The 22,762-nt window shown below is 57.2% G+C and overlaps 1 protein-coding gene across 10 annotated transcripts in view; it reads left to right on the top strand.

The window, feature by feature from the left end:
- MPRIP (myosin phosphatase Rho interacting protein) overlaps positions 1–22,762 on the top strand; it is a 150,764-nt gene that overhangs the window by 118,293 nt on the left and 9,709 nt on the right. For 5 of the 10 annotated variants that reach the window (XM_064582082.1, XM_045889691.3, XM_054511009.2 and 2 more), the window contains 10 exons: positions 2,232–2,796; positions 4,559–4,675; positions 7,243–11,124; positions 14,606–14,753; positions 15,848–15,965; positions 16,625–16,784; positions 17,808–17,927; positions 18,681–18,767; positions 19,637–19,799; positions 21,130–21,215. In XM_064582082.1, the coding sequence (XP_064438152.1) occupies positions 2,232–2,796; positions 4,559–4,675; positions 7,243–11,124; positions 14,606–14,753; positions 15,848–15,965; positions 16,625–16,784; positions 17,808–17,927; positions 18,681–18,767; positions 19,637–19,799; positions 21,130–21,215 (5,446 nt within the window). Of the gene's footprint in view, positions 1–2,231; positions 2,797–4,558; positions 4,676–7,242; positions 11,125–14,605; positions 14,754–15,847; positions 15,966–16,624; positions 16,785–17,443; positions 17,557–17,807; positions 17,928–18,680; positions 18,768–19,636; positions 19,800–21,129; positions 21,216–21,750; positions 21,817–22,762 lie in introns of those variants that run through there. The other 5 variants (XM_054511011.2, XM_054511010.2, XM_045889698.3 and 2 more) reach the window with 5 other exon arrangements.

The raw sequence follows: 22,762 nt of genomic DNA, 5'->3' as shown, positions 1-22,762 counted from the left end.
AATCTTCTGTCCTGTGTGTATTGACATTGTTGTTCATTCCTTCATTTATTAAGTGAACAGAATATTTGGTTGTTGTTCCTGTCAGTAAGACCAGGCGTTGGTGGCCAGGACAAGTTCTCAAGTGTCCTGTTAGCAGAGCTTATCTGTTAGTGCAGTGCGTCCCGCTCGCGGAGATGAATGGGGCACTCTTGTCCTCATGGGCAGCCTCGGGCTGTCCTTGGGCCCCTGGAGCAGAGACCAGCCAGGAGCAGAGACCAAAGCTTTGTAAGGCCAACCTTGAGGATGCCTCCCTAGCAAAGCAAGAAAGGCAGCTCGGGGTTCTCTGGCAGGGCTGCTGCCCAGTGGCTTGGGTGGTGGACATGAGGGGACCTGAGGTCCTGTCCTGGCCGCCAGCCCTCCCCTGCCTGCTGTGTCCTGGCCGGCCCCAGCTGCTCCACGAGGGCCTGGCCCTTTGCAGGGATTGAGGGGCCTGGCTGGAGGAAGTCAGCTTGGGATGTCGCGGGGCCGGCATGTGGCGTTGGCCTCAGAACAGGGGTGGAGGACACACTTGAGCATATGCACGTGCACATATGTCCCAAGGTGAGCTTCACGGTTCCCTGCCACACTCAGACATTGGGTCCGTGCGGGGACTGCAGGCCCACCAGGACCACGTCTTTCATTTGTGTCAGACAGTTGGCTTAGTGACTGTCTTCCTGACTAGAATTTACTTCAGAATTAGTGTATCTGAAACTTAGGGGCTCCTCACTCTCCCCCAGTTTGTCTTCAGCCTTTCTGCTGGTTTTATGTGGGCTTTTAGAGTGTGAGGAAAATTTGGACTTTTTTAGTGCTTACAGGGCCAAGTCAAATACAAAGGTCAGAGGGCAGGTTTGAGTGATGTATTGTAGTCTCCCTGCGTCGGTGGTGGGGAGTGGCAGGGGCTTCCTGCCTGGGGCTGGAGGGACTCCCTGTCATGGAGCCGGGGCTGCTGCCCCCAGCTGTCCATGTGGTCGTAATGCCCTACACGGTTGGAAGCCGGGGTCAGCTCTCAGTTCGGTGGCATTGGAAGATCTCTTCTGGAGAACTTTTATTCAGGTGTGCATGTGGTCTTAAATTGGCAGCTTGTGGGTCCCACCACCCTGAGGCACTTGAGACAGATGGCCCAGAGCATGACGATGACCATTTTTCGTTCCCTTGGGTGCCTCTTTCCCAGGCTCCCTTCTCTTTGACTCCCATTTAAAGACTGGCGCTCCTTGGGGCTCCTGGGTGGCTCAGCCGGTTAAGCGTCCGGCTCTTGATTTCAGCTCAGGTCTTAATTTCAAGGTCATGAGTGCAAGCCCCGCGTTGGGCTCCGCCCTAGGCCTGGAGCCTATTTAAAAAAAAAAAGAAAATTAAAGACAGGTGCCCCAGCCCACCACCCCACAGCACCACCCTCGCTGGCCCTCGACACCCTGGGTGGCTTCCAACTCTGTTCTGCCGGCTTGGGCAGGACCAGAGGCCACTCTGCTCCAGCCGGGGCTTCAAACCACCACGACTGATGCTCCCGCCTCACCGCTGTTCGGGGGGCATCCTCTTTAGGAATCTTTGCTTTGGGGCAAATTGGACAAAGGCATGGACTCCTTACTGGGCAGGGAGAGGTGCCCTTGAATCCGCTCCCTGCTCACCTGCACGGGGTGGGCCACTACGTGGTGCAGGCACCCAGGTGCCACCTGGGCCATCTCTCTCACCAGGGCACGGTGGTCTCAGGCCTTTCATGCTGTGATCCATCTGTCACACCAGCCGCCAGGGTGGGTTTCTTAAAATGCAGACCTGACTGGGTTATTTACCACTTGTTAAAAAAGCCTCGAGCCTTTGGGGAGAAGTGGTTGGTCTCATCCATTCTGTCAGCACCGCCCGGTGCACGCACGCCACAGGGTGGCCTCCCTCATGATCTCGTTTAGATGGTGGCCAGGCCCAGTGCAGCCTGATGGAGACTGTGTCGTGACACTCTCCGACAGCATCTCTTTCGGGTTCCTCTGAGGTCCGAGACTGGAAACTCTGAGCCATCTGTGGCTCTTCCTTTCTTGTCCCCACTCAGCACCGATTTAGGTTCCCCTATGGAAGGGACACAGGTAAAGGCAAAGTGTCCTTTCCTTCCTTCTCCTGTGGGAACCGTAGCCGCATAGAAAGAGAAAGTGGTGGCGCTGGGCATCCTCCAGGGCAGGTGGCTGTCACCAGGAGCCACACCTCACAGGCTCTCTGCCCCTTGCCCCCAGCTCACTGCCAGAGGAAAAGAACCGGAGCAGCTCCTCCTTTGAGACCTGCCCGAGGCCAAGTGAGAAGCCAGAGGCGGAGCGCGGAGAGCCAGACCCCGAGCAGAAGAGGAGCCGGGCTCGGGAGCGGAGGCGGGAGGGCCGTTCTAAGACCTTTGACTGGGCTGAGTTCCGCCCCATTCAGCAGGCCCTGGCTCAGGAGAGGGCCCGCGCCACGGGGGCTTCTGACGCCCACCCCGAGGCTGAGGCCGGCGAGCTGGAGCGGGAGCGTGCGCGGCGGCGGGAAGAGCGCCGTAAGCGCTTCGGGATGCTCGATGCCACGGATGGGCCGGCCGCTGACGACATGGCCCTGCGGATGGAGGTTGACCGCAGCCCAGGGCTGCCTGTGACTGCCGACCTCAAGACACAGAACGTCCACGTGGAGATCGAGCAGCGGTGGCATCAGGTGGAGACCACTCCTCTCCGGGAAGAAAAGCAAGTGCCCATTGCCCCCCTGCACCTGTCCTCCTCCGAGGATGGAAGTGACCGCCTCGCCGCTCACGAGCTGACCACTCTGCTGGAGAAGGAGGTAATGGGCAGACAGGTGGCGGGGTTCTGTGCAGCAGCCTTCCCCAGCACCCACTGTACCTGGTGGTGGCCTGAGTGGGTCAGCCACATAATACTGAGGGACATGTGGCCCAGACCACTCAAGGAGACAGATACACAGACAGGTTCTTAGAGTACAGTGCAGGCACAAGAGGTATGGGAGGGTGCCACGTCATGGAGGGTGGCAGGGAGGGGGCGCCAGGCCTTTCCAGAAGGAAAAGGTGTTTGCCATGCAGTGGGGACACTGCCATATAGAGCCGGGGGTGGCCAGAGACTAGGCCAATGGGATGCAGGACCCAGGTGGGGACTTTGTCCTACCCTGTTACAGGCATGAACTAGAGATTTGAGGCAGGAGAGGGCATGAGCAGAGTTAGTTTTCCGTATGCAGTGGGTGGCCCTGGGTCAAAGGGGCCAAAGCTTGGAGGCAGACATGAGCCCCGAAGCTTTTGCAGCAACCCAGTAACCATTGATGGGATCTGAGGGGGGTGCGGGTCAGGCAGCAGTAGGCAGAGGCTGGATCCTGGATGTTGAGGAATATTTGAGATGTGAAACAGAGGCCCTTTTGGGGGGTTGGGGGGTATGAGCCTGGCAGGCTGGGCAGACGATTGCTGTCATGCCACCGACCTGAATCATGCATTGAGCACCAGAGTGGGCCCCTGTGGGGATGCAGAGATAAGTGGGCCAGGCCCTGCATTTGTAACATATCCAGAAATCAAATCTGGGAAACTTGGTAGTGGATTTGTCAATCTGAAAAGTGAGTTTCCTGGATGAGGGGGTACAGCATCGCACTGGCCTTTTAGGAACACTCAACAGTACGTTCCAAGTGAGTTCTTTACAGAAGTAGCTAACGAAAGCCGAAGAATGGCCATGTTGGCCTGCCCTCACTTATCTTTTTCCTGTTAAATTTATGAGGCTGACATTTATCATTAGCACCAGCACTCTTAATTTTTTCCCATTTCTACACGCATTAATATAATAATGAAGGCAAGATGCAATAAAAGTTCAAACTCAACATCGCTCTAAACTGTGACAACGGGCCTGCTGGCCTGCAGGTCACACGTTGGACCATGAATCTGTCACAGACAGCAGAGTGTGAAAGCCAGGTGTCCCAGTGTCGCCCCCAGCAGAGCCTGGCTGCACTCTGCCCCCCGGCGGGGCGGGGCGGCCCCCACAAGCCAGCATCCAGTAGGCACCTGAGGGAGGCTTCAGGGAAGAGGTGCATGGATGGATGACTCAGTTCAAAGCCACTGAAAGCAAGAAGGGCGTGAAGTAGCTTGCTTGCTTTGCCCATCTCGTGGAACCCTTCCCGCAAACAGAATTTTGTGTGGAATCCATTATATACAAGTGGTCAGAAGGAGCTGTTTCAGCGGAAGCTGCAGCAGGGCCTAGAGGGAGGGCCGCCCCGAGGCAGCACTGGCCTATTTGCCCACACTGAGGAAACCGGAAGGACCCAGCAGGGTGGTCTTCTTCTGACACAGGCGCAAAGCACCCGTTTCCTGGTGGGGTCTGCTCATCACATCCTTAGGCGCATGTGGGAATTACGTGGGTGCCCTGGGCGACAAGTGCGCTGCTGTCGTATACGGCTTGAGCCGGAACCTTCAGTCCCAGATGCTTCAGGGGGAGACCACATCAGCGCATGCACTGAAACGTGGCCACGTGGAAGGCCAGCCCGGGAGGCCGTGTGTGCTGCGGATTCTAGGCCTCGCCGTCGCCGTGCTTAACATCGTGTGTCTCTTTGCCCACAGTTGGAGCAGAGCCAGAAGGAGGCCTCGGACCTTCTGGAGCAGAACCGGCTCCTGCAGGACCAGCTGAGGGTGGCTCTGGGCCGGGAACAGAGCGCCCGGGAGGGCTACGTGCTCCAGGTAGGGCTGAGGGGCTGCCGGGCCCCTTTTGTTTGGGGCTTCAGCGTGAGGACCCGGGCAGGCTAGGAATGTGCAAAACCTGGCTGAGCGGCGGCAGCCTGTCCCAAGTGCCGCCCCCCCGCCCGGCTCCTCGCCACAGCACCAGGGCTCGCAGGCTCGTGGGTGCTCTGTAGCTTCGCCCTTGTGGGACGGTGTGCAGAATCTGCCTGAAACCTCGGTCTCTGAGGGTTTTTCTTTGTTTGCTTCGTAATCAGATCATCCTGATCGCCTTTCCTCTTGGCTCTCAGAGTACACGGTATATATTTATTATAAATGTCACATGTGTGCCTGTGGTTTCTCCGGGCTTTCTCACAGTTTTTCGGTCCGTTTCACCAACTGGAGAAACTGAGTAACAGCAGCCAGGTGCCTCCTTACCACCACAGTAGCCCCAGAGCTAGCCTGGTTCCGCATCCGTGACCTTGTGTGTACCACACCTGCAGGGCAACTGGGGCCATTAGCGCTGGCCTAGTGGCCCTTCTTCTTCTTCTCTGCCTAGGCTAAAGTGCCCGGGCAAAGTGTGGCCGCCCGGCCCTCAGCCCACTCTCCCAGCAGCTTGAGTCCTGAGCTGAGACCCAAACCCATGCCCTCCACCAGGGAGCTCTGCGCCCACGTGCCAGCCAGCAGGCAATGGGTGCTGCCCTGGTGTCTCGCCAGGGGGAGCCCATTGTCCTGTAGCATTCCGGGCCCCATCTGACTCTGGGATACCAAACAACACACTCCTGCCCCCATCATGCTGATATGCCTGTGGGGAGAGCTGTTGGACGGAGCAGTGCTGGGGAAACGCAGAATGGGTTGATGGAATGGGGAATGTGAGCTCCTGGCCAAGGCTGAGGATACAGCACTCCAGTCAGGGTCCTGCCACTGACCAGTTGAAGCTGGTGCCATGCCCTGCAACCTCAGCCTCCTTGCCTGTGTAGACTTAGAATTGGACCCCGAGGACCTTTCCAGCTCTCAGTGACCCAGGGTCTCTGTGATAAGCGTCTGTGTCAACGTTTCCAGACCACAGCACCCTGGCTACCTTGGGCCAAGTCATCCCAGGCAGCACATGAGCCTGTGGGCAGAGTTTACCTTCCCTCATATCTCTGTGCCGTTTTTTTGTTGCGTGTTCCCTCTGCCTTCTCTTTCTCCCCCAGCTTTAACCGTGGCCCTGGGCGCCTCCTGTGCCCTGGTCCTCCCCAGCCCCTTCAGCCAAGGAATGGCCATGGTGGGCATTCCTCTTTCCTCTATGTGCTTCCTGGGTCGTTTTGTGCAGACTTTCCAGGTTTGGGGAGATTTTTAAACCTGCACGAATTCACTTCACATCAGGTGGTAAAGATCCTAGCAGCAGATTTTGCACATTGCTAACCTAAGAACCTGCCTCTGTCTAACCTAGATGATTGCACGAGCCTGCACCAAAGCCCCTGGCAGCGCTGGGCAGAGCTGGTGTCTTGAAACCTTTCCTCTAGTTCTAACAACGGGCGACTTTTAACCTCCCTTTGTGTTTTGAAAACGCTTATAACCAAGTCATTCCGAATGAGCGAGGGGCCTTTGGGGTTCAGGGTCAGGAGGAGAGCCATTCAGGGTGGGCACCGCACCAGTGGTGCTGGGAGGAGCTTCTTGCATGGTTTGGAAGTCGAGCGTGGAGTGTAACTTTAACATAACTGAGTGTCACATCTGTGGCTTCCCTGACAGCAGACCAGGCCTAAAGCAAGCCACAGGCAGGCCAAATTCTTAGGCTGGGCTCTTCTCACTCTTGTTCATGTTGTTTTTGCCCTTGCATTAATTAGTTCTGTCTATTCTGCATGCCTTTCAGTTTGGGGAGTTTTGTTTCATTTGTGTTTTGTTTCTTGCACGCTTCACTCTCTTATTTTGAATTCCATGAAGGTTTGTTTGTTTTGTTGATTATCATGTTTTACTCCATGGTTTCCGTTTCCCCTCGTTTTGTCTTCTTGCAGGTAGAGATTAGTTCTTCCTGTTACTGTAGAGGACGGGCTCCACTTCCCAAAGGAAAATGTTTCAGATGTCACCTCACTGGCATCCCGAGCAGTTGCCTCCCTTCCTTCTCTCCCCGTCCTAGAAGGAAGTGCCACCACCACCCCACCACCCGCACCCCCCTGCGTCCCGGCTTTGTTAGGGTTTGTTGCCTAGAGCCATCTGCCTTTTGTTTTGCAAAACAAACAAACAGATCCCGGAAGCTCTGCTCCTCCCCCTGTCCTCCTTCCCAGCATTCTCCTGTCCTTCAGTCTTCGTTCACTCATCAGTGTGCTCCATTATTCAGTTCTGTTTGGTTTAGTTCTTATAGAAGCCGCTTGGTTAGAGCTGTTTGATGTTACTGTCCATGTGTTCTCTTTACCTAGAAGCAGCTACTTGCCAAAAAAAGTTAAGATGATTTGTTGGATTTGTTTTTTAATTGAAAAAAAAAAATTATGCCAAGGATAAAAGGCAAACCCACCAAGGAGCTTTCCTGTGGTTGACCCTGGCCAGAGGTGTGACACTCAGAACTGGGAGGCCCGAGTGGTACTAACCAGTATTTAATCGGTTTCTTTAAGACTGAAGTGGCCACTTCCCCATCCGGTGCCTGGCAGAGGCTCCATAGAGTCAACCAGGATCTGCAAAGCGAGCTGGAGGCCCAGTGCCAGCGCCAGGAGCTGGTCACGCAGCAGATCCAGTCCCTGAAGCGCAGCTACGGGGAGGCCAAGGACGCGATCCGGCACCATGAGGCCGAGATCCGGAGCCTCCAGGCGAGGCTCAGCAATGCCGCTGCCGAGCTCGCCATCAAGGAGCAGGCGCTGGCCAAGCTCAAGGGTGACCTGAAGCTGGAGAAGGACAAGGTCCGTGAGCAGCTGGAGGAGTGGCAGCACAGCGAGGCCGCGCTGAGCGGTCAGCTGCAGGCCAGCGAGCAGAAGCTCAAGAGCGCCGAGGCCCTGCTGCTGGAGAAGACGCAGGAGCTGCGGGACCTGGAGATGCAGCAGGCGCTACAGAGGGACCGGCAGAAGGAGGTACAGAGGCTGCAGGAGCGCATTGCCGACCTCAGCCAGCAGCTCGGCGCCAGCGAGCAGGCCCAGAGGCTGATGGAGGAGAAGCTGCAGAGGAACTACGAGCTGCTGCTGGAGAGCTGCGAGAAGGAGAAGCAGGTGCTGCTGCAGAACCTGAAGGAGGTGGAGGACAAGGCCAGCGCCTATGAGGACCAGCTCCAGGACCACGAGCAGCAGATGGAGGTCCTCCAGAAGGAGAAGTTGAGCGCCAAGTTCGAGGGCAGCGAGGTAGTACACCAGCTGGAGGAGCAGCTGGAGATGAAGGAGGCCAGCATCCAGAAGCTGGCTGAGCACGTCCAGAGCCTCAGAGACGAGCGGGACCTGATCAGGCAGCGGTTCCAGGAGCTGATGGATCGTGTCGCCCTGTCTGACGGGGACGTTGCTGAGCTTCAGGAGAAGCTGAGGGGAAGGGAGGCCGACTACCAGAGCCTGGAGCACTCCTACAGGAGGGTGGCCGGCCAGCTCCAGAGCATGCACACGCTGCTGAAGGAAAAGGAGGAAGAGCTGAAGCACATCAAGGAGATGCACGAGAAAGTTCTGGAGAAGAAAGATCAAGACCTCAATGAGGCTTTGGTTAAAATGGTTGCCTTGGGGAGCAGCTTAGAGGAAACAGAAATGAAGCTCCAGGCAAAGGAAGAGATTTTAAGGAAATTTGTAAAGGAGTCTTCAGAGGACGCGGAGGAGGAGCCACGGAGCGGCCCAGAAGAGGCGGAGGACGGCAGCGTGCCGTTGGGCCCGCAGCTCCAAGTTGCCGGCACACCCCCGGCCTTCCCACATCCCAGGCTCGAGGATGAGGCCCCGGGGGCGGCCCTGGGGGAAGCGCAAGGCGACAGCAGCCCCAAGAGAGAAGAGAGTGTGGGCTCTCTGAGGTCGGACGTGCCGGACAGGGAGGGGCACCTTCAGAGCATGGCCAAACCGGACCAGGGAGTCCCTGGTGTCAAAAGGCAAAGAATCCGGTTCTCCACGATTCAGTGCCAAAAATACTCGCACCCCGACGGGTGCGAGAAGACCTGGACCAGCAGCACATCCTCCGACACCAGCCAGGACCGGTCGCCCTCGGAGGAGAGCATGTCGTCAGAGGCCACCCCCAGCTCTCTCCCTGCGACCAGCGACTCCGACACCTATCTCTCCATAATCCACTCCCTGGAGACGAAGCTCTACATCACGGAGGAGAAGCTCAAAGACGTGACGGTGAAGCTGGAGAGCCAGCAGGGCCAGAGCCAGGAGGCCCTGCTAGCGCTGCACCAGCAGTGGGCCGGCACCGAGGCGCGGCTCCGCGAGCAGCTCCGCGCCAGCCTGCTTCAGGTCGGAGCGCTCGCCTCCCAGCTGGAGCAGGAGAGACAAGGGAGGGCGAAGATCACCGAAAAGCACGTCGGGGAGCTCGGCGACTTCCAGGTGAAAAACAGTCAGGCTCTGGCTTGCTTGGAAAGCTGCCGAGAGCAGCTGTGCTCTCTGCAAGTGGCCGGCCCGGAGGAAGCGCAGGGCGCAGGCGCGGGCCCCCTGGCCAGCATGGAGGGCGCTCTAGCCAGCACTGTCCAGGCCCTGCGCCACTGGCCCGCTCCCGCAGACGGCGCAGCCCGGCCTCAGCCAGAGGAAGCGCCTCTCGTGGAGCTCGGGAAGGCGAGCTTGCGGCCGCTGCACCGGCCCGAACTGACCGAGCAGGAGCAGCTGAAACTCCTCTCCGATCAAATAGCTCTGGAAGCCTCACTGATAAACCAGATAGCAGACTCTCTAAAAAACACAACATCCGATATCTCGCACGTTCTGCACGAGATTTCTCAGTCGGGAAAGTTGCCCCTGGAATCTGAAAGTGCTGCTCTCTGCCCCGGGGACCCAGCAGACACCTGGGCTAAGAAGGTGCTGGTGGATGGCGAATTCTGGAGCCAGGTTGAGTCCCTGAGTAAGCACCTGGGAACGCTGGGTGGAGAGGCAGCCGGCACATCGGGAGGCGGGCAGCAGAGTGTCCCCGCGGCCTTGGTTCCTGCCCTGGCAGACGCCACGTGGGTCAGGGCAGAGCTCAGCTTCGCGCTGCAGTCGGCGAGGGAGTCCTTCCACCAGAGGCTGCAGAGCATCCAGGAGACCCTCCGGGGGACCCAGCTGGCCCTGCGGCAGCACAAGCGTGTGCTGGGGGACATCCTGGGAGCCTACCGAACCCCCGACTTCGAGAGAGTGATGCAGCAGGTCTCAGAAGCCCTCAGGCTTCCCGCAGATGTTGAAGACGGCGGCATGCAGGCGTCCTGGGACCTGAGCCTGTTAGGAGAAGTGCTGAGTCATCAGGAAGCAGCCGGCTCCCGGGAGCCCTTCTGCGTGTCCGTGTCCGACCAAAGCTCTGGGGCCCTTGTCGCTATTCAGGAAGAACTCGCCCTGCAGCTTAAAGATAAGGCCAGCCTCTTAGGGGAGATATCTGCCGCTTTAACCTCGCTTCCCCCTGTGGAGTCAGTGAGAGATTGTCAGAAGCTTCTCCAGGCATCCCAGAACCTCTCCTGTGACACTTCCCTGGGAGGCCTCGGTCAGTATTCTTCGTTATTAGTTCAGGATGCAATTATTCAGGCTCAGGTGTGTTACGCAGCCTGCAAAATCCGGCTGGAGTACGAAAAGGAGCTCCGGTACTACAAGGAGTCCTGGCAGGGCAGGGGAGCCTCCTGTCAGGAGCACGAGCGAGCCGTTGGGGCCCTGAGGGAGGAGTACGAGGAGCTTCTCCGGAAGCAAAAGAGCGAGTACCTGGAAGTGATTGCCATCGTTGAGAGGGAAAACACCGAGCTCAAGGCCAAGGTCACCCAGCTGGACCATCAGCAGAGGTGTCTGGAAGAAGTGGAGAGCAAGCACAGTGAGAACATGTTCGCCCTGCAAGGGAGGTACGAGGAAGAGATCAGGTGTGTGGTGGAGCAGTTGAACAGAGCAGGGGACACGCTGCAGGCTGAGCACAGCAGGGTCCTGAGCCAGCTGGATGCCTCCGTCAGAGACCGGCAGGACATGGAGCGGCACCACGTGGAGCAGATGCAGAGCCTGGAGGACAAGTTCCAGCTCAAGATCAAAGAGCTGCAGACCATCCACGAGGAGGAGCTGAGGACCTTGCAGGAGCACTACTCACAGAGCTTGCAGTGCCTGCAGGAGGCCCTGCACCACTACCAGCGGCAGCTCCACGACGCCCTGCCAGCTCCCGGCCCCCCGGGCAGCCCCCACCAGTCCACCTCCTCCAGCTGGCCCGCCAGCCAGCCCCGGGATGCCCTGCAGGCTGCCAAGGGAGAGGCTGACTCCATGACAGGGCTGAGAGAGCGCATCCAGGAGCTGGAGGCCCAGATGGACATCATGCGGGAGGAGCTGGAGCACAAGGACCTGGAGGGCAACGCGGCCACCCTGCGGGAGAAGTACCAGAAAGACTTTGAGAACCTTAAGGTTCTGAAGCACCATTTAATTTTCAAGGCAGTGGAGGGGCAGGCGTTCCTCTGCTGGTGGGGGGGCAGCGTCTGGTACGCAGGGCTCTCGGGTGGAGCTGAGACACGGTTCTTGGCTCTGAGTTACTGTACAAGCAGAGTGAGGTTGATACTCTGTCCCTCCCCTGATTCCTCGCGGGCCTGGTGTGGTCTCAGAGTAGGGCCTGGGCGAGGGTCTAGCCTCCTGTTCAACATCCACCCGACCCCCAGGGAGGACTGGCAGAAGGAGAACAGGAGCACCGTGAGAGAGGGAGCATGGTCCCCCTCATCACCTCTCTGCCTTGTCCCTCCCGGTGCGCCCAGCAGGGGAAGCCTTTGCTGTCCCCGTCCCAGCCTCGCCCTCTCTTCCATCCCCACAGAACCCACTCCAGGCAAGTACAGATGTAAACCTGAGGAGAAGAACCCCGGAGAGACGGGCCAGAGGCTCCCTTAGAGGGCTATCTCCTGACTGCCCTAAGAGAGCAGATTTGGGGTTCCCAAAAGATGGGGATATTTACAAGACAGTGTCGAGGGTCTCTCTCCTGTCCAGCTCCCTGTGGGGACCTGGCATTTAATAGGCACTCTGTGGAAGAAGGGCTTTTCTACTGAACACGCCTCTCGGCCACTGGTGCTCCTTCTCTGGGGGCTATGAGAGATGACCTGACCCCCGCACCCCCACCCCGTTTCGCACTCTGCCTCATTAGGCAGAATACCCGGGCCCTGTCATGTAAAGGTGACATTCCCAGGCTTCTCGGGGCCTTGGGCTGTGTGAGCCGGTCCAGGTTCTCACCCACCCCCGTTACAGCTGGACATGCCTGCCTGCATGCGTGCAGCATGGCTGCCCAGCACTTTACCTAAGCCCCTCAGCATTCTGCCCCTGAGCTTCGCACCATCCCTTGCAGCTGCGCGCAGTAAGTGGCCGGCCTCCTCAAAAGCCCTCCATCCCCAGTCAGGCCCCTGCTAGGATGGCGCCTCGCCCAGCCGGTGCGCAGAGCTGGCTCCCGGCCTGCGGGCGGCTTGCTGGGCTGCCCCTGCCAGGCGTGGCGCGAACGCTGCTCTCCAGCAGTACGCCCACGGGGCTGTTTTCTGCGGCCCTGACAGCGCAAGAGAGCTGTGCTGAGTCCGCAGCAGTGTACTCTCTACGTCCGGGAGACGACGCAGCCCTCTGACCAAACACAAGCACGCGTGGTCGTCAGCAAGCTCTCGGACGGCCAAGACGCCATTTTCACTGTTCCTTTTCCAAGTCCGTCAGAACCTTTGGAAAATTGTTAGGAATCATGAGAAAGCTTCGAGGGCTATTTTCCAAAAGTGCACAAATGATGTCCCTGTGGTGGTCTCTGCATGTGAGCACAGCATTCAGTTGGGCCAGGTCCACCTATAAGAGCAGTTCACATAAACACCGGTCCCTAGTGCCCTTCTAGCAGAGCACCCAGCTCTGGGCATGTAGATAAGGCCCAAACTGGTGACGTATCATTAGTTAGCAAGAACGCAGGGTGGGGACTTCCGGTAAACCTGTCTCTGGGGGCTGGGGTGCTGCTCGTTCTGTGCATCCTCTGTCGTACGAACTGAGCATCCAGCCCACCCACGGTGTTCTCACTGACGCCCTTGAGATGCAGGAGTTACAACTAAATAGCACTCTTGAGGGCCTCCGACTAATAGCTGTTTCTTTGTGCAGTTTTGCCCGGGTCAGGGAGACCAGGGTCTTGGCCTGACAGCCCCTCTTCTGACTGCTGCAGGCTGACACTTTCCCTCACAACTCTGCACAGTAGCTCTCGAGGAACTGGGATTGATCCCAGGGATTACTGGCTTAAAAATTCAAATTTGTTTATAGGCGAATCATTTTTAACGCATATGCTGTCCAAGGGAGCAGCTGGTCTTTAAAGCTAATTCAGTGTTTCTATAGGAAGACTTTTCACCCTTAACTTTAAATATTCTAAAGCCGCCCAATCAAACTAAACCCTAAAAGACCTACTAGCCGTGTGCTCACTGTGAACCAAAGTATGCAGGAGGGAAGATGAGGGGCTTGGAGTGGGCCCAGGGCTGGGAGCCACAGCCCAGGACTCCTTCAGCTGTCCTGTGGTGTGAGGGCAGTAAGAGGAGGCCAGCGGCTTCCAGGTGGGGGCCGCCTGGGAGAAGGAACGCCCAGTTAGCGGTGAACAACAGTTAAGATCAGAGAAAAAAAAAAAGAGAGAAAAAAACAGTTAAGATCAGTGGCCCAGTGCAGCCAGTCTGTTGCAGTAAAGTCCAGACTGTTCGAAAATACTGAATGGAGTATCTCAGAAAGGACCGTGGGGGCTCAGACAAAGACACCCAAGTGTGGTGATTTGGTTTCTTCTTATCCTTTCTTGAATCCAGGTGCAGGAAGTTTGATCAAATAGTATAGGTCAGGAGGGAAGAGCCTCCCCCCACTACTTTGCGTTTCGAATGTAACAAGGCCATACTCTTCTGGTTTTTTAAAAATCACTGAAAGGCCTGATCCCTACTCTGAGAGAGACCTTGCAAGGGATTTATACAGGAAGTGTGCCTCCGTGCACAGAAGGCTGCACACGGACCCCCTCACAATTGTGTGGCACGGTCACCTGCCACACAGGTAAGAGCATTCTGCTAAGCCAGGCTGGGCTGGGCTTCTCTGTGTGGATGTGTGGGATGGTTGGACCCCATCTTAGGGGTACCTGTGTCCTTCCCCCAAACCCACGTGCAGGTAATAATCCAGCCTGTGTTGTAACAAGGCACGGATGAGTGTGGAGAGCAGTTCTGTTGTATGTCTCATTTCAGTTAATTAGCGCCCTTCTTTGTACTCCTTGAGAAAGGAAGAAGGAAGGTGCAGACTGGAAGAGAAGAGATCATGTAGCTTAATCTGATTCCCTCAGTGGACACCAGGTGAAGGTGGCCAGCTGGTTAGTGGCGGGGCCAGGCCTCCTGGCTCCACGTACCCCCCGCCCAGTCCTCACCGGAATACCCATCATTCACAGGATGATCTTGGCTCCCTCTAAGAGCTGACAAAGACGTATCACTGTTCGTGACTATTTGTGAAATGCCCTGTCTGGTGCTGAAAGCTTCTTGCTGTATATCTCAAACCAGACCCAGCCAGCCTCCGTACGTTTACTCTCTTCTCCCTCCCTCTGGTCAGTCCTGCCCAGCCGTGATTCTATAAAGGTCGGGGATTGGCTATTTTAAATTCCACTGTAGCCAGTTCCCACCCACAGTACCAACTTTCCACAGAGAAGCAGCAGGAACAAGCACCCAAATAAGAGAATTTATGTAAACTCTCTTTCCCAAATGCTCCGATAGCATAAGGTGCCCATAGCATCAGTGAGCATCTGCAGCCAGCCATCAGAGGACAGGGAGCATGCTGTCTGGACCAGGGCACCTCGAGGGGCCAGGCTGCTGGCTTCATGATAAACAGAACACCCAGAACAAAAGTAAAGGAAAAAAACCCATGGGGTCCCTTTTGCATCTTACAGGCCACGTGCGAGCGAGGGTTTGCAGCCATGGAAGAAACGCACCAGAAGAAGATTGAGGACCTGCAGAGACAGCACCAGCGGGAGCTGGAGAAGCTGCGAGAGGAGAAGGATCGCCTCCTGGCCGAGGAGACGGCGGCCACTATCTCAGGTGGGAGCTGGGCCGGGGCGGCCACTCTCACCCTGAGCGCAGGGCAGGCGGCAGGCTTCCTGAGCGGAGCGCCCAGCTCGGCAGCGAGCAGCCTTCATGCTGCCTTTTAGCTGAGGCTTCGGCTTGGTTATCCAAGGCAGGCCTTCCGCAGTCCCCTCCAAGGAAGAGGCTGCTTTCAGGAGCCCCCTGAGAGCTTGCGAGCCCAGGGCCAGCACCCCCAGCGACACCTGGGGGGGCTGTCCCCAGCCTCGCCAGTCCCAGTGCTGGCATAAGCCCACGCTGCCTGCAGTGCCGAGAGCACGAGAGCGCAGCGCTGCTGCGGCTCGTGCCTGGTGACAGACTTCCCCACGGAGCCGGCTCTGCCCTCAGCAAGCCTCGTGCCGCCGGTCTTGGGTCCTGCTGCCTTTATGTGCTTGTGCTGTACGGTGCTGGCCTGTTTCAGGATGGAGGAAGACCTACCGCCCCGAAAGCCTGCTTCTTGTATAAACTCATGCTGGATTTCTTTTCTCTTTTTTTTTTTAATATGTTAATCACCATACACTACATCATTAGTTTTTCATGTAGTGTTCTATGATTCATTGTTTGTGCATAACACCCAGTGCTCCATGCAGAACGTGCCCTCTGTAATACCCATCACCAGGCTAACCCATCCTCCCATCCCCTCCCCTCCAGAATCCTCAGTTTGTTTCTCAGAGTCCATCGTCTCTCATGGTTCATCTCCCCCTCTGATTTCTCCCCTTCGTTCTTCCCCTCCTGCTGTCTTCTTCTTTTTTTCTTTTTTAACATATAATGTATTACTTGTTTCAGAGGTACAGGTCTGTGATTCAGCAGTCTTACACACTTCGCAGCATTGACATTTATTTCATCAGTTTGGCTTTCTTCAAACGTTTAAAAAAAAAAAAGCACCTGCATCCCTTTTGTGGTGGGAGTTCCTGGGAATTCCTTGGCTTGTGTCTGCCTCAGAGAGTCAGGTTGGGAAAGGCAGCCTGACCGCTCACGCTCATGGACTTCACGTTAACAGCGGGCAGCCACGCCGTCCTGTCCATCTTGCCCCTCTGAGCCTCTCACGCTGATGGCCGTGTCCTTGCCCACAGCCATTGAAGCCATGAAGAATGCCCACCGGGAGGAGATGGAGCGCGAGTTGGAGAAGAGCCAGAGGTCCCAGATCAGCAGCATCAACTCGGACATCGAGGCCCTACGACGACAGTACCTGTGAGTCAGCTTCCTGCCCACAGGAGGCGGCCCTTGCGGGCCAGGCTGGGGGGAAGCTGTGCATGTGGGGACTGGCACCTTTCCTGTGTCTTTTTAAGAGCCACAAAGACATGGGTCTCAAGGGTGGGCATTGGCGGAGGCCCAAGGGTTCTGAGGGCAGTTCCAAGCTGCCCTTCCTGAGGGGCTGAGCACCTTCCCACAGTCATCTTTGGTTCTGCTAGTGGAAGAAGCAGTCCTTTCCAAGGGGTCCAGGGTGACTGAGAACAACGTCACGAGGCTTTGATTTTCTGAGCGTGGATAGAGTCTGGTCCTGGCTTATCGGACACAGAGCACCTCAAAAGTTAGGGCTGAAAGCAAGCCACAAGTGTGACCTCTCTCCTGACATCATGGGAGTTTTGTCTGTTGGACCATTAAGCTCCTTGAAGGAGGAGAAGGGAAGGATGCAGGAGAGATTCTGTAAGCCTGCAGTACTTTGAAGTGCTCCCTTTTTTAGCTGGGTACCAATTCGCTGAGGCCACAGAACGCATGGGGCCTGTCCTCTGCTCAGCTCTTTGGGGTGTGTCTCGTCGTTTCTCAAGTTTCGCGAAAGGGACTCACAGGGCCTGTAGAGGCCTGGGCCGGGGGTGTGGGCAGAGGCCTGAGCCGTGCCCTCTCCCCAGGGAGGAGCTGCAGTCGGTGCAGCGGGAGCTGGAGGTCCTCTCGGAACAGTACTCCCAGAAGTGCCTGGAGAATGCCCACCTGGCCCAGGCGCTGGAGGCTGAGCGCCAGGCCCTGCGGCAGTGCCAGCGTGAGAACCAGGAGCTCAACGCCCACAATCAGGTGAGCCTGCAGCCGGCGGGGGGAGCCCATCCTGGAGTTGGGAGCCAGGCCGCCCCTCTGCAGGCATCTCCCTGATGTCTGACACTCCCCAGTATGGTGACAGAAACTCACTGCAGGTGGTGGAGCTGGGGCCGTCTACTGCATGAACCAGCTGTTTAAATTTGGACTCATTTGGTCTCTAGCCCTTTTGGGATCTCTGGGATGTCTCCGTTTCTCCTGAGCATCTCTGGATTTCTGCTTCATCACTGCTGGGCAGGGCCTGAGAGGGAGGGTCATTGCACCTGATCCAAGTCTCCTGCCCCTAAGGCTGGGACCATTTTTAAACGTCCCCCCGTCAAGACCATACTCTGTTCACATTGTTTTTGGTCAGATTATTCTCTTAAAATTTGCCTGTTCTTCAGAAAATTGAGGTGCATTTAAAATCCTGGCTAGGGGAAAGACTCGAGGTGGGTTAGTTTGATAAACGCTTCTGTGACGTGCCAAGTTGGACCACTGTCTGCGTGACCCACCGGCTCATCCCCCCCAGGCACTGAGTAGGCAGATGTGCTGGCCAGCTCCAGGCTCGAGGTCTCTGGGCCCCCGCTCACCCCGTGTGACGGCGCTCGGGCAGGACTGGCTCCCGCTAGTCACTGCAGTGGCCTAAGATGACCACTTCTCAGTTGGAATCAAGGTGCAGAAAGTGAGCGGGAAGGCGGCAAGAGGGCCCACCCCTCCAGAAACTCAAGGTGGACAAGCCGTGAGATGCACGGATACTAGTGACGGTGACAACAAGGTATTGAGGACTTTGGAACCCTGCGTCCGCAGTTGCGCCAACACAGCGCGTGAGCGGCTGTTGCAGGGCTGTGCGTCACAGGCAGCGGCCGCCTTGCACGGTACATCTAAAACGCCGCAGCGCGCGTAAGCCCGTGCTCCCCTCCGCTCACACATGTCCCCCTCTTCTGGTGGGGAAGCGGCCTCTCCGCTTCTGTCGTGTGAGGGCTGCCCCCAGGCGGCTCTGAAGCCCCCCTCCTTGCTGTCCCGCAGGAGCTGAACAACCGCCTGGCTGCAGAGATCGCACGGTTACGGACGCTGCTGACCGGGGACGCGGGCGGGGAGGCCGCTGGCTCCCCGCTCACACAGGGCAAGGACGCCTATGAGTTAGAGGTACTGCTCGGAGCCCCTTCACCCCGTTCTGCAGCACGCAGGCCCCAAGCGGGGACCCAGAGGTGGCCTCAGCTTACGGGGTCATGGCAGGGATGAGAGCTGGAGACCTCAAGAAGGACGGGGAAGGATCCAGATCGCCCCAGGCAGCAAAAGAGAATAGCTGCCAGGCAGTGTGGGGTCCACAGCAGGAGTGGGGACCCCTCGTGAGGAGGCCACGGGGACCTTTAACCCCGTGCCCAGTTTCTGCACACCACAAACACCGCCCACCTGAAGTGAAACGTTTCCTAGCCCTGTGAACACCACAGCTGCTCACGGTCCATAGCGCCGGATTACTGGGGCAGGGAGGTTTATTTTAAGTCAGGATGATTGATTCTTACACGTTTTATAAAAGCACTTAGCTTTTTCCCCATTCAGTTAACATGTCATCGTGAAAATCTGCTCAGTGATGTGGGAGAGGCTGAGAGACTCCCAGCAGTTTCAGCAGGATGCTTTCATGGGCCCCGGCCCGGGTGCTCCCTGTGGCCCTCAGGCTGAGGAACGGGGCTCTCGGGTCTAGGAGGGATCACGGTGATTTCTTCCTGTTTCTCTTTGCGATGGGCCAGCTGTTAGCAATGGTGAAGTGTGTTTGCTGGCATTTGTAGTTGCAGGTCACTGGGGCGGGGGGGGTCCCTGCTCGGCCGTCATCTTTGCTTTTGAGACTCTGGAAGTCCCTTCGCTCCTCAGTGTCAGCCCCTAATTCCTCTGTTTTTCTAGGTCTTACTGCGGGTCAAGGAGTCAGAAATACAGTACCTGAAACAGGAGATCAGCTCTCTCAAGGATGAGCTGCAGACAGCGTTGCGGGTAATGGCGCCTCCCCGCGGGAGGCAGGCCCGAGGATGGGCTCAGGGCCGGGTGGGGACGCCGGTGTCCAGAGCTCACAGAGCTCCAGGGCGCTCTTGCGTTCGAGCCGTAGGCTCTTCGAGGCTAGAGTCCCTTCTCACGGGGATTGTGGTTTCAAAGCCGAGCGCTCAGAAACGCCAGCCTTGTCGGCACGTGTGGTAAAACAGGTCTCGCTGTGTTCCTGTCCTCCATGCCTCCTATGTGCTCTGGCAGGGACCGGGAGACCAGAGACAAATGCCGTCCCGGAAGGTGAGAGCTGGCTGAAGCCCACCCGTCTGCACCAGGGCACTCTTAGAGGCAGGGAGAAGATGAGGGAAGCCCTGGCGGCCATCCAGTCACTTAGGAAACCCAAGACGGGGGCGCCTGGGTGGCTCAGTCGGTTAAACGTCTGCCTCAGCTCAGGTGGTGATCCTGGGGTCCTGGGATGGAGCCCCGCGTCGGGCTCCCTGTTCGGCGGGGAGTCTGTCTCTCCCCCAGCTCGTGCTCATGCACTCTCTCTCTCTCAAATAGATAAAACCTTAAAAAAAAAAAAAGAAGAAGAAGAAGAAGAAGGAAATCTAAGAGGGTGGTTTCCAGAAGGTCTGCGGGAGGTCAGGGCCACGCCTGTGCTTGCCAGAGCTCCTGGGGATGCTCGCTCTGCATCCAACAGAGACTCTCGGCTCTGCCTGTTTCACTTCATACTCAGTTTCGGCCTCTGGAGGACAGGGGTCCCCTGCCTCCCCGACTGCGGATGGCACCCCCCCAGTCATTCTGCAGAGCGTTCCAGCCCCGGGGAGACGGACCGCCCAGCCCGGCCCTAACCACCCCTTGCTTCTGCCCTTCTTCTCAAGGACAAGAAGTATGCTAGTGACAAGTACAAGGACATCTACACAGAGCTCAGCATTGTGAGGGCAAAGGCCGACTGTGACATCAGCAGGTTGAAAGAGCAGCTGAAAGCAGCGACGGAAGCACTGGGTGAAAAATCCCCCGAAAACACCCCTGTGTCAGGATACGGTGAGTTCCCTGGGCTCCGGGCCAGGACCCCGTAGCTTGTGGTCCGAGTGTGTTACTCGCGCTGCCAGGAAGGCAGAGGAGCCCGGGTCTGTATTGAGACGTGCATTTCGTCACTGAGAACAACCGGAGGGGCGCCGGGCCCCGGCCTGTGCGGGCAAGCCGTCTTCCTCCCGGCATGCCGTGAGGCGTCCCCGTACTCACTGCCTTGAGAGGACGTCGCGCTGTCCGCGTGATTTTCATAGGAATCCCAGTTTGCATTTGTGCGTTTTCCTGAAGAAAGTCAATAGTTTGGAGACGGCAGCTGTCACTAAAGTAGTTACTTGATCCTGAGCCTTGACCATAGAATCTGCAAGAGGCCGTGCGAGTGGGGGAGGGGCAGGGAGGACACGGCTCCTGACAACATGTGTAAATCACTGATACCCAGAAAACGACCCTGTTTTCTCTCAGCCGGCCAAGCAGGAGCGATCGTGGCCGCACGGGCGCGTAGGCAGACACAAGGTCACTTGCTGGAGGACGAGTTGGCTGTCTTTCTGGAATCAGTCAGGCGATACCCGAACACCACTCAGCAGCAAACTGTAGACTAACTCTGGAAGCCAGGTCACCCAGTGACAACAGTGGCAGCTCCTGAGGGGGAGCCCGGGGTGGCCGGGGCCGTGGAGAGAGGAAGGCCTAGCATTTGGGGGTGGGTGCAGAGCTCCTGTGACCTGCCAGGTGACCTGAAGAACGTGTGCACGGAAAGGTGCCAACAAGGAAAGGTAGCATTTGCAGCAGATGGAGGCCCATGGCTTCACAACACCGTGAAATACCAGCCGTTCTTAAGAGAAACCAGGTAGAGGTTTCTGTTTTGACCTGGAACGAGATCCATCAATAGGATATACCAAGTGCAACCCCCTGCTCCCAGCAGGACACGCGGCGTTGGGGGACCCAGTATACATTTGTTTCGTAGCCATTTTTAAGGAGTCTGAAGGACTTTACCCCAAACTGAGTGGTGGTTGTCTCGGTGGGGGCGGATTACGACTCTTGCTCTTCTGCTTTATAACAGTGCTGGGTTGCCAGGAGGAAGGTGGGAGTAAGTAAGTGACGGGACCAAAACGTCCCCGGCCCTCCCGTGCAGACACAGACGGAGGCGCCTAGCGCAGGGCCGCACAGACGTCCTCTGGCTGGTCCAGGAGCTAGCGTGTTTTATGGTCATTGGCTTTGTTTTCTCTTGAAGTTGTTTAAGGAACTGCCATAGGGGTGTGGTGATAACAGTAAGCCTGGGAGATTTTTAAACAGTCTGGTTCCACTGGGTTTTATAAAACAAAAGTAATCGGTCCATTTGTTCCTTCAGATATAATGAAATCTAAAAGCAACCCGGATTTCTTAAAGAAAGACAGATCCTGTGTCAGCCGGCAACTCAGAAACATCAGGTCCAAGGTGAGTGTGGGGTGCAGCACCAGGGTGTGGGGGGCTCTCGGATGTTAGAGAGAGGAGCCGGGGTCAGAGCCCACCACGGGCCGCAGCAGGGGTTCCCCGGTCCCAGAACGCCTCTGGCTCCACATGCCTACCTGCTGGGCCAGTTCTGGTGACTTCAAGCCCTGTTTCTCCTTCGTGCTGAAGTGGAACTGATTTCTGGACAGTGACAGTTGAGGGGCCAGGCCTACAAGAAGCAGGGCTTGCGGTGAATTCGACCTTGGACCTCCAAGGCCAGATATCCCCCCAGACCCCCCTGGGCCAGCCCCACTCTGTCTGCACTTCTTCACGTGGCCCTAATGTAATACTGATGCCTCACCTTCAAGAGAGGAAGCTGCCTACACCCCTTCCCTCAGCCACAGAGCAGCGTACCCCAGCGTGTCCCTTGCCCGCTGCGCGCCTCCCCACGGAAGGGACGGGCGGAGGGTGGGAGTAATGAGCATGTTGCATTTAGGATTTATTGTGTGTGTGTCTTATGTTTTGCTCTTTCCTCTGACAGTCCGTAATTGAGCAGGTCTCATGGGATAACTGAAACGAGCCCGCTTCCAGGTCCCCTGTCATGTAGGTAAACCGCCTCTCACCACCCACCCACCTGCCACCCTCGAGGGGGTGGCTACCTGCATGCACTGCTCACACCTCCATAGCAAGCTCCTTGTTTTATTGTTACTTTATCTGCTCCGGCAAGCACATACACTGTCCCGGTCAAGTTTCTTTAACCTGTTCTGGGGACTTAACTGGCCCTTTAACCTCTTCCCAGAGTTGACCCTTTGTCGAGGGGAGCCCCCCCAGCTTGGCAGTCGGCCCACAGAGGCAGCGTCTCGGCTGGGCGTGGGCCTGGGAGCGGCCCCGGCCCCAGTCAGCGTGCATGGCGATCTGTGCTTTCCACGTTCTCTGCGGAAACCCTTCTTGCCCTCCGTCAAGAGAGGCCCTGAGAGAGACCCAACAGCCACTGACAAGCAGTCTGCCATCGCTAAGAACTGCCCACCGAGTTAGCTCACAGGCCAAGGCCGGGCGGAGCCTGGGTTTCAGGGAGCTGGGGCCTGGTGGCATAGCCGGGAAAAGGGCTCAGCAGAGCAAGAGGACTAGGAGGGACTGGGGCAGAAGGGTTACCAGCACTTTTTTTGTTTTTGGTTTAACAAAACAAAAGCTTCTCTCTGGGCGCCAGCGAAGGCAAAGATACAAAGAAAGGAGGTGTAGGGGCACCGAAGTGCTGGCTGAGAAACATCAGCCTGTTGGCAAATACGCAGAAGGACAGTGGGCGCATGCCTGGACCGTCCCCAGTCTCCACACCAGGCCGTGCATCCCAGGTACCCGGCCGCTCACTGCACAGTGTGCTTCCGGCTGAGCTGACTTGATCTCCGTAATTCTCTGATGGGAAGGTTAAGAACCGCAGGAGGAACCCCAGGGCTGGGACACGCGCCTGGCCAAGGGGACACTGACATGGGCCCAGGGCCGCACAGCACGGCTCCTTTTGTTAACGTGCCTGGGGCTCACGCTCCTGCGGGATCCGC

Source organism: Mirounga angustirostris, unplaced genomic scaffold (genome assembly GCF_029215605.1).
Source record: "Mirounga angustirostris isolate CCGP_5_RB_7025 unplaced genomic scaffold, mMirAng1.0.hap1 SCAF_17, whole genome shotgun sequence".
NCBI lineage: Eukaryota > Metazoa > Chordata > Mammalia > Carnivora > Phocidae > Mirounga > Mirounga angustirostris.
Note: the sequence above shows the minus strand (reverse complement) of the source record. Positions and strands in the feature narration are given on the sequence as shown.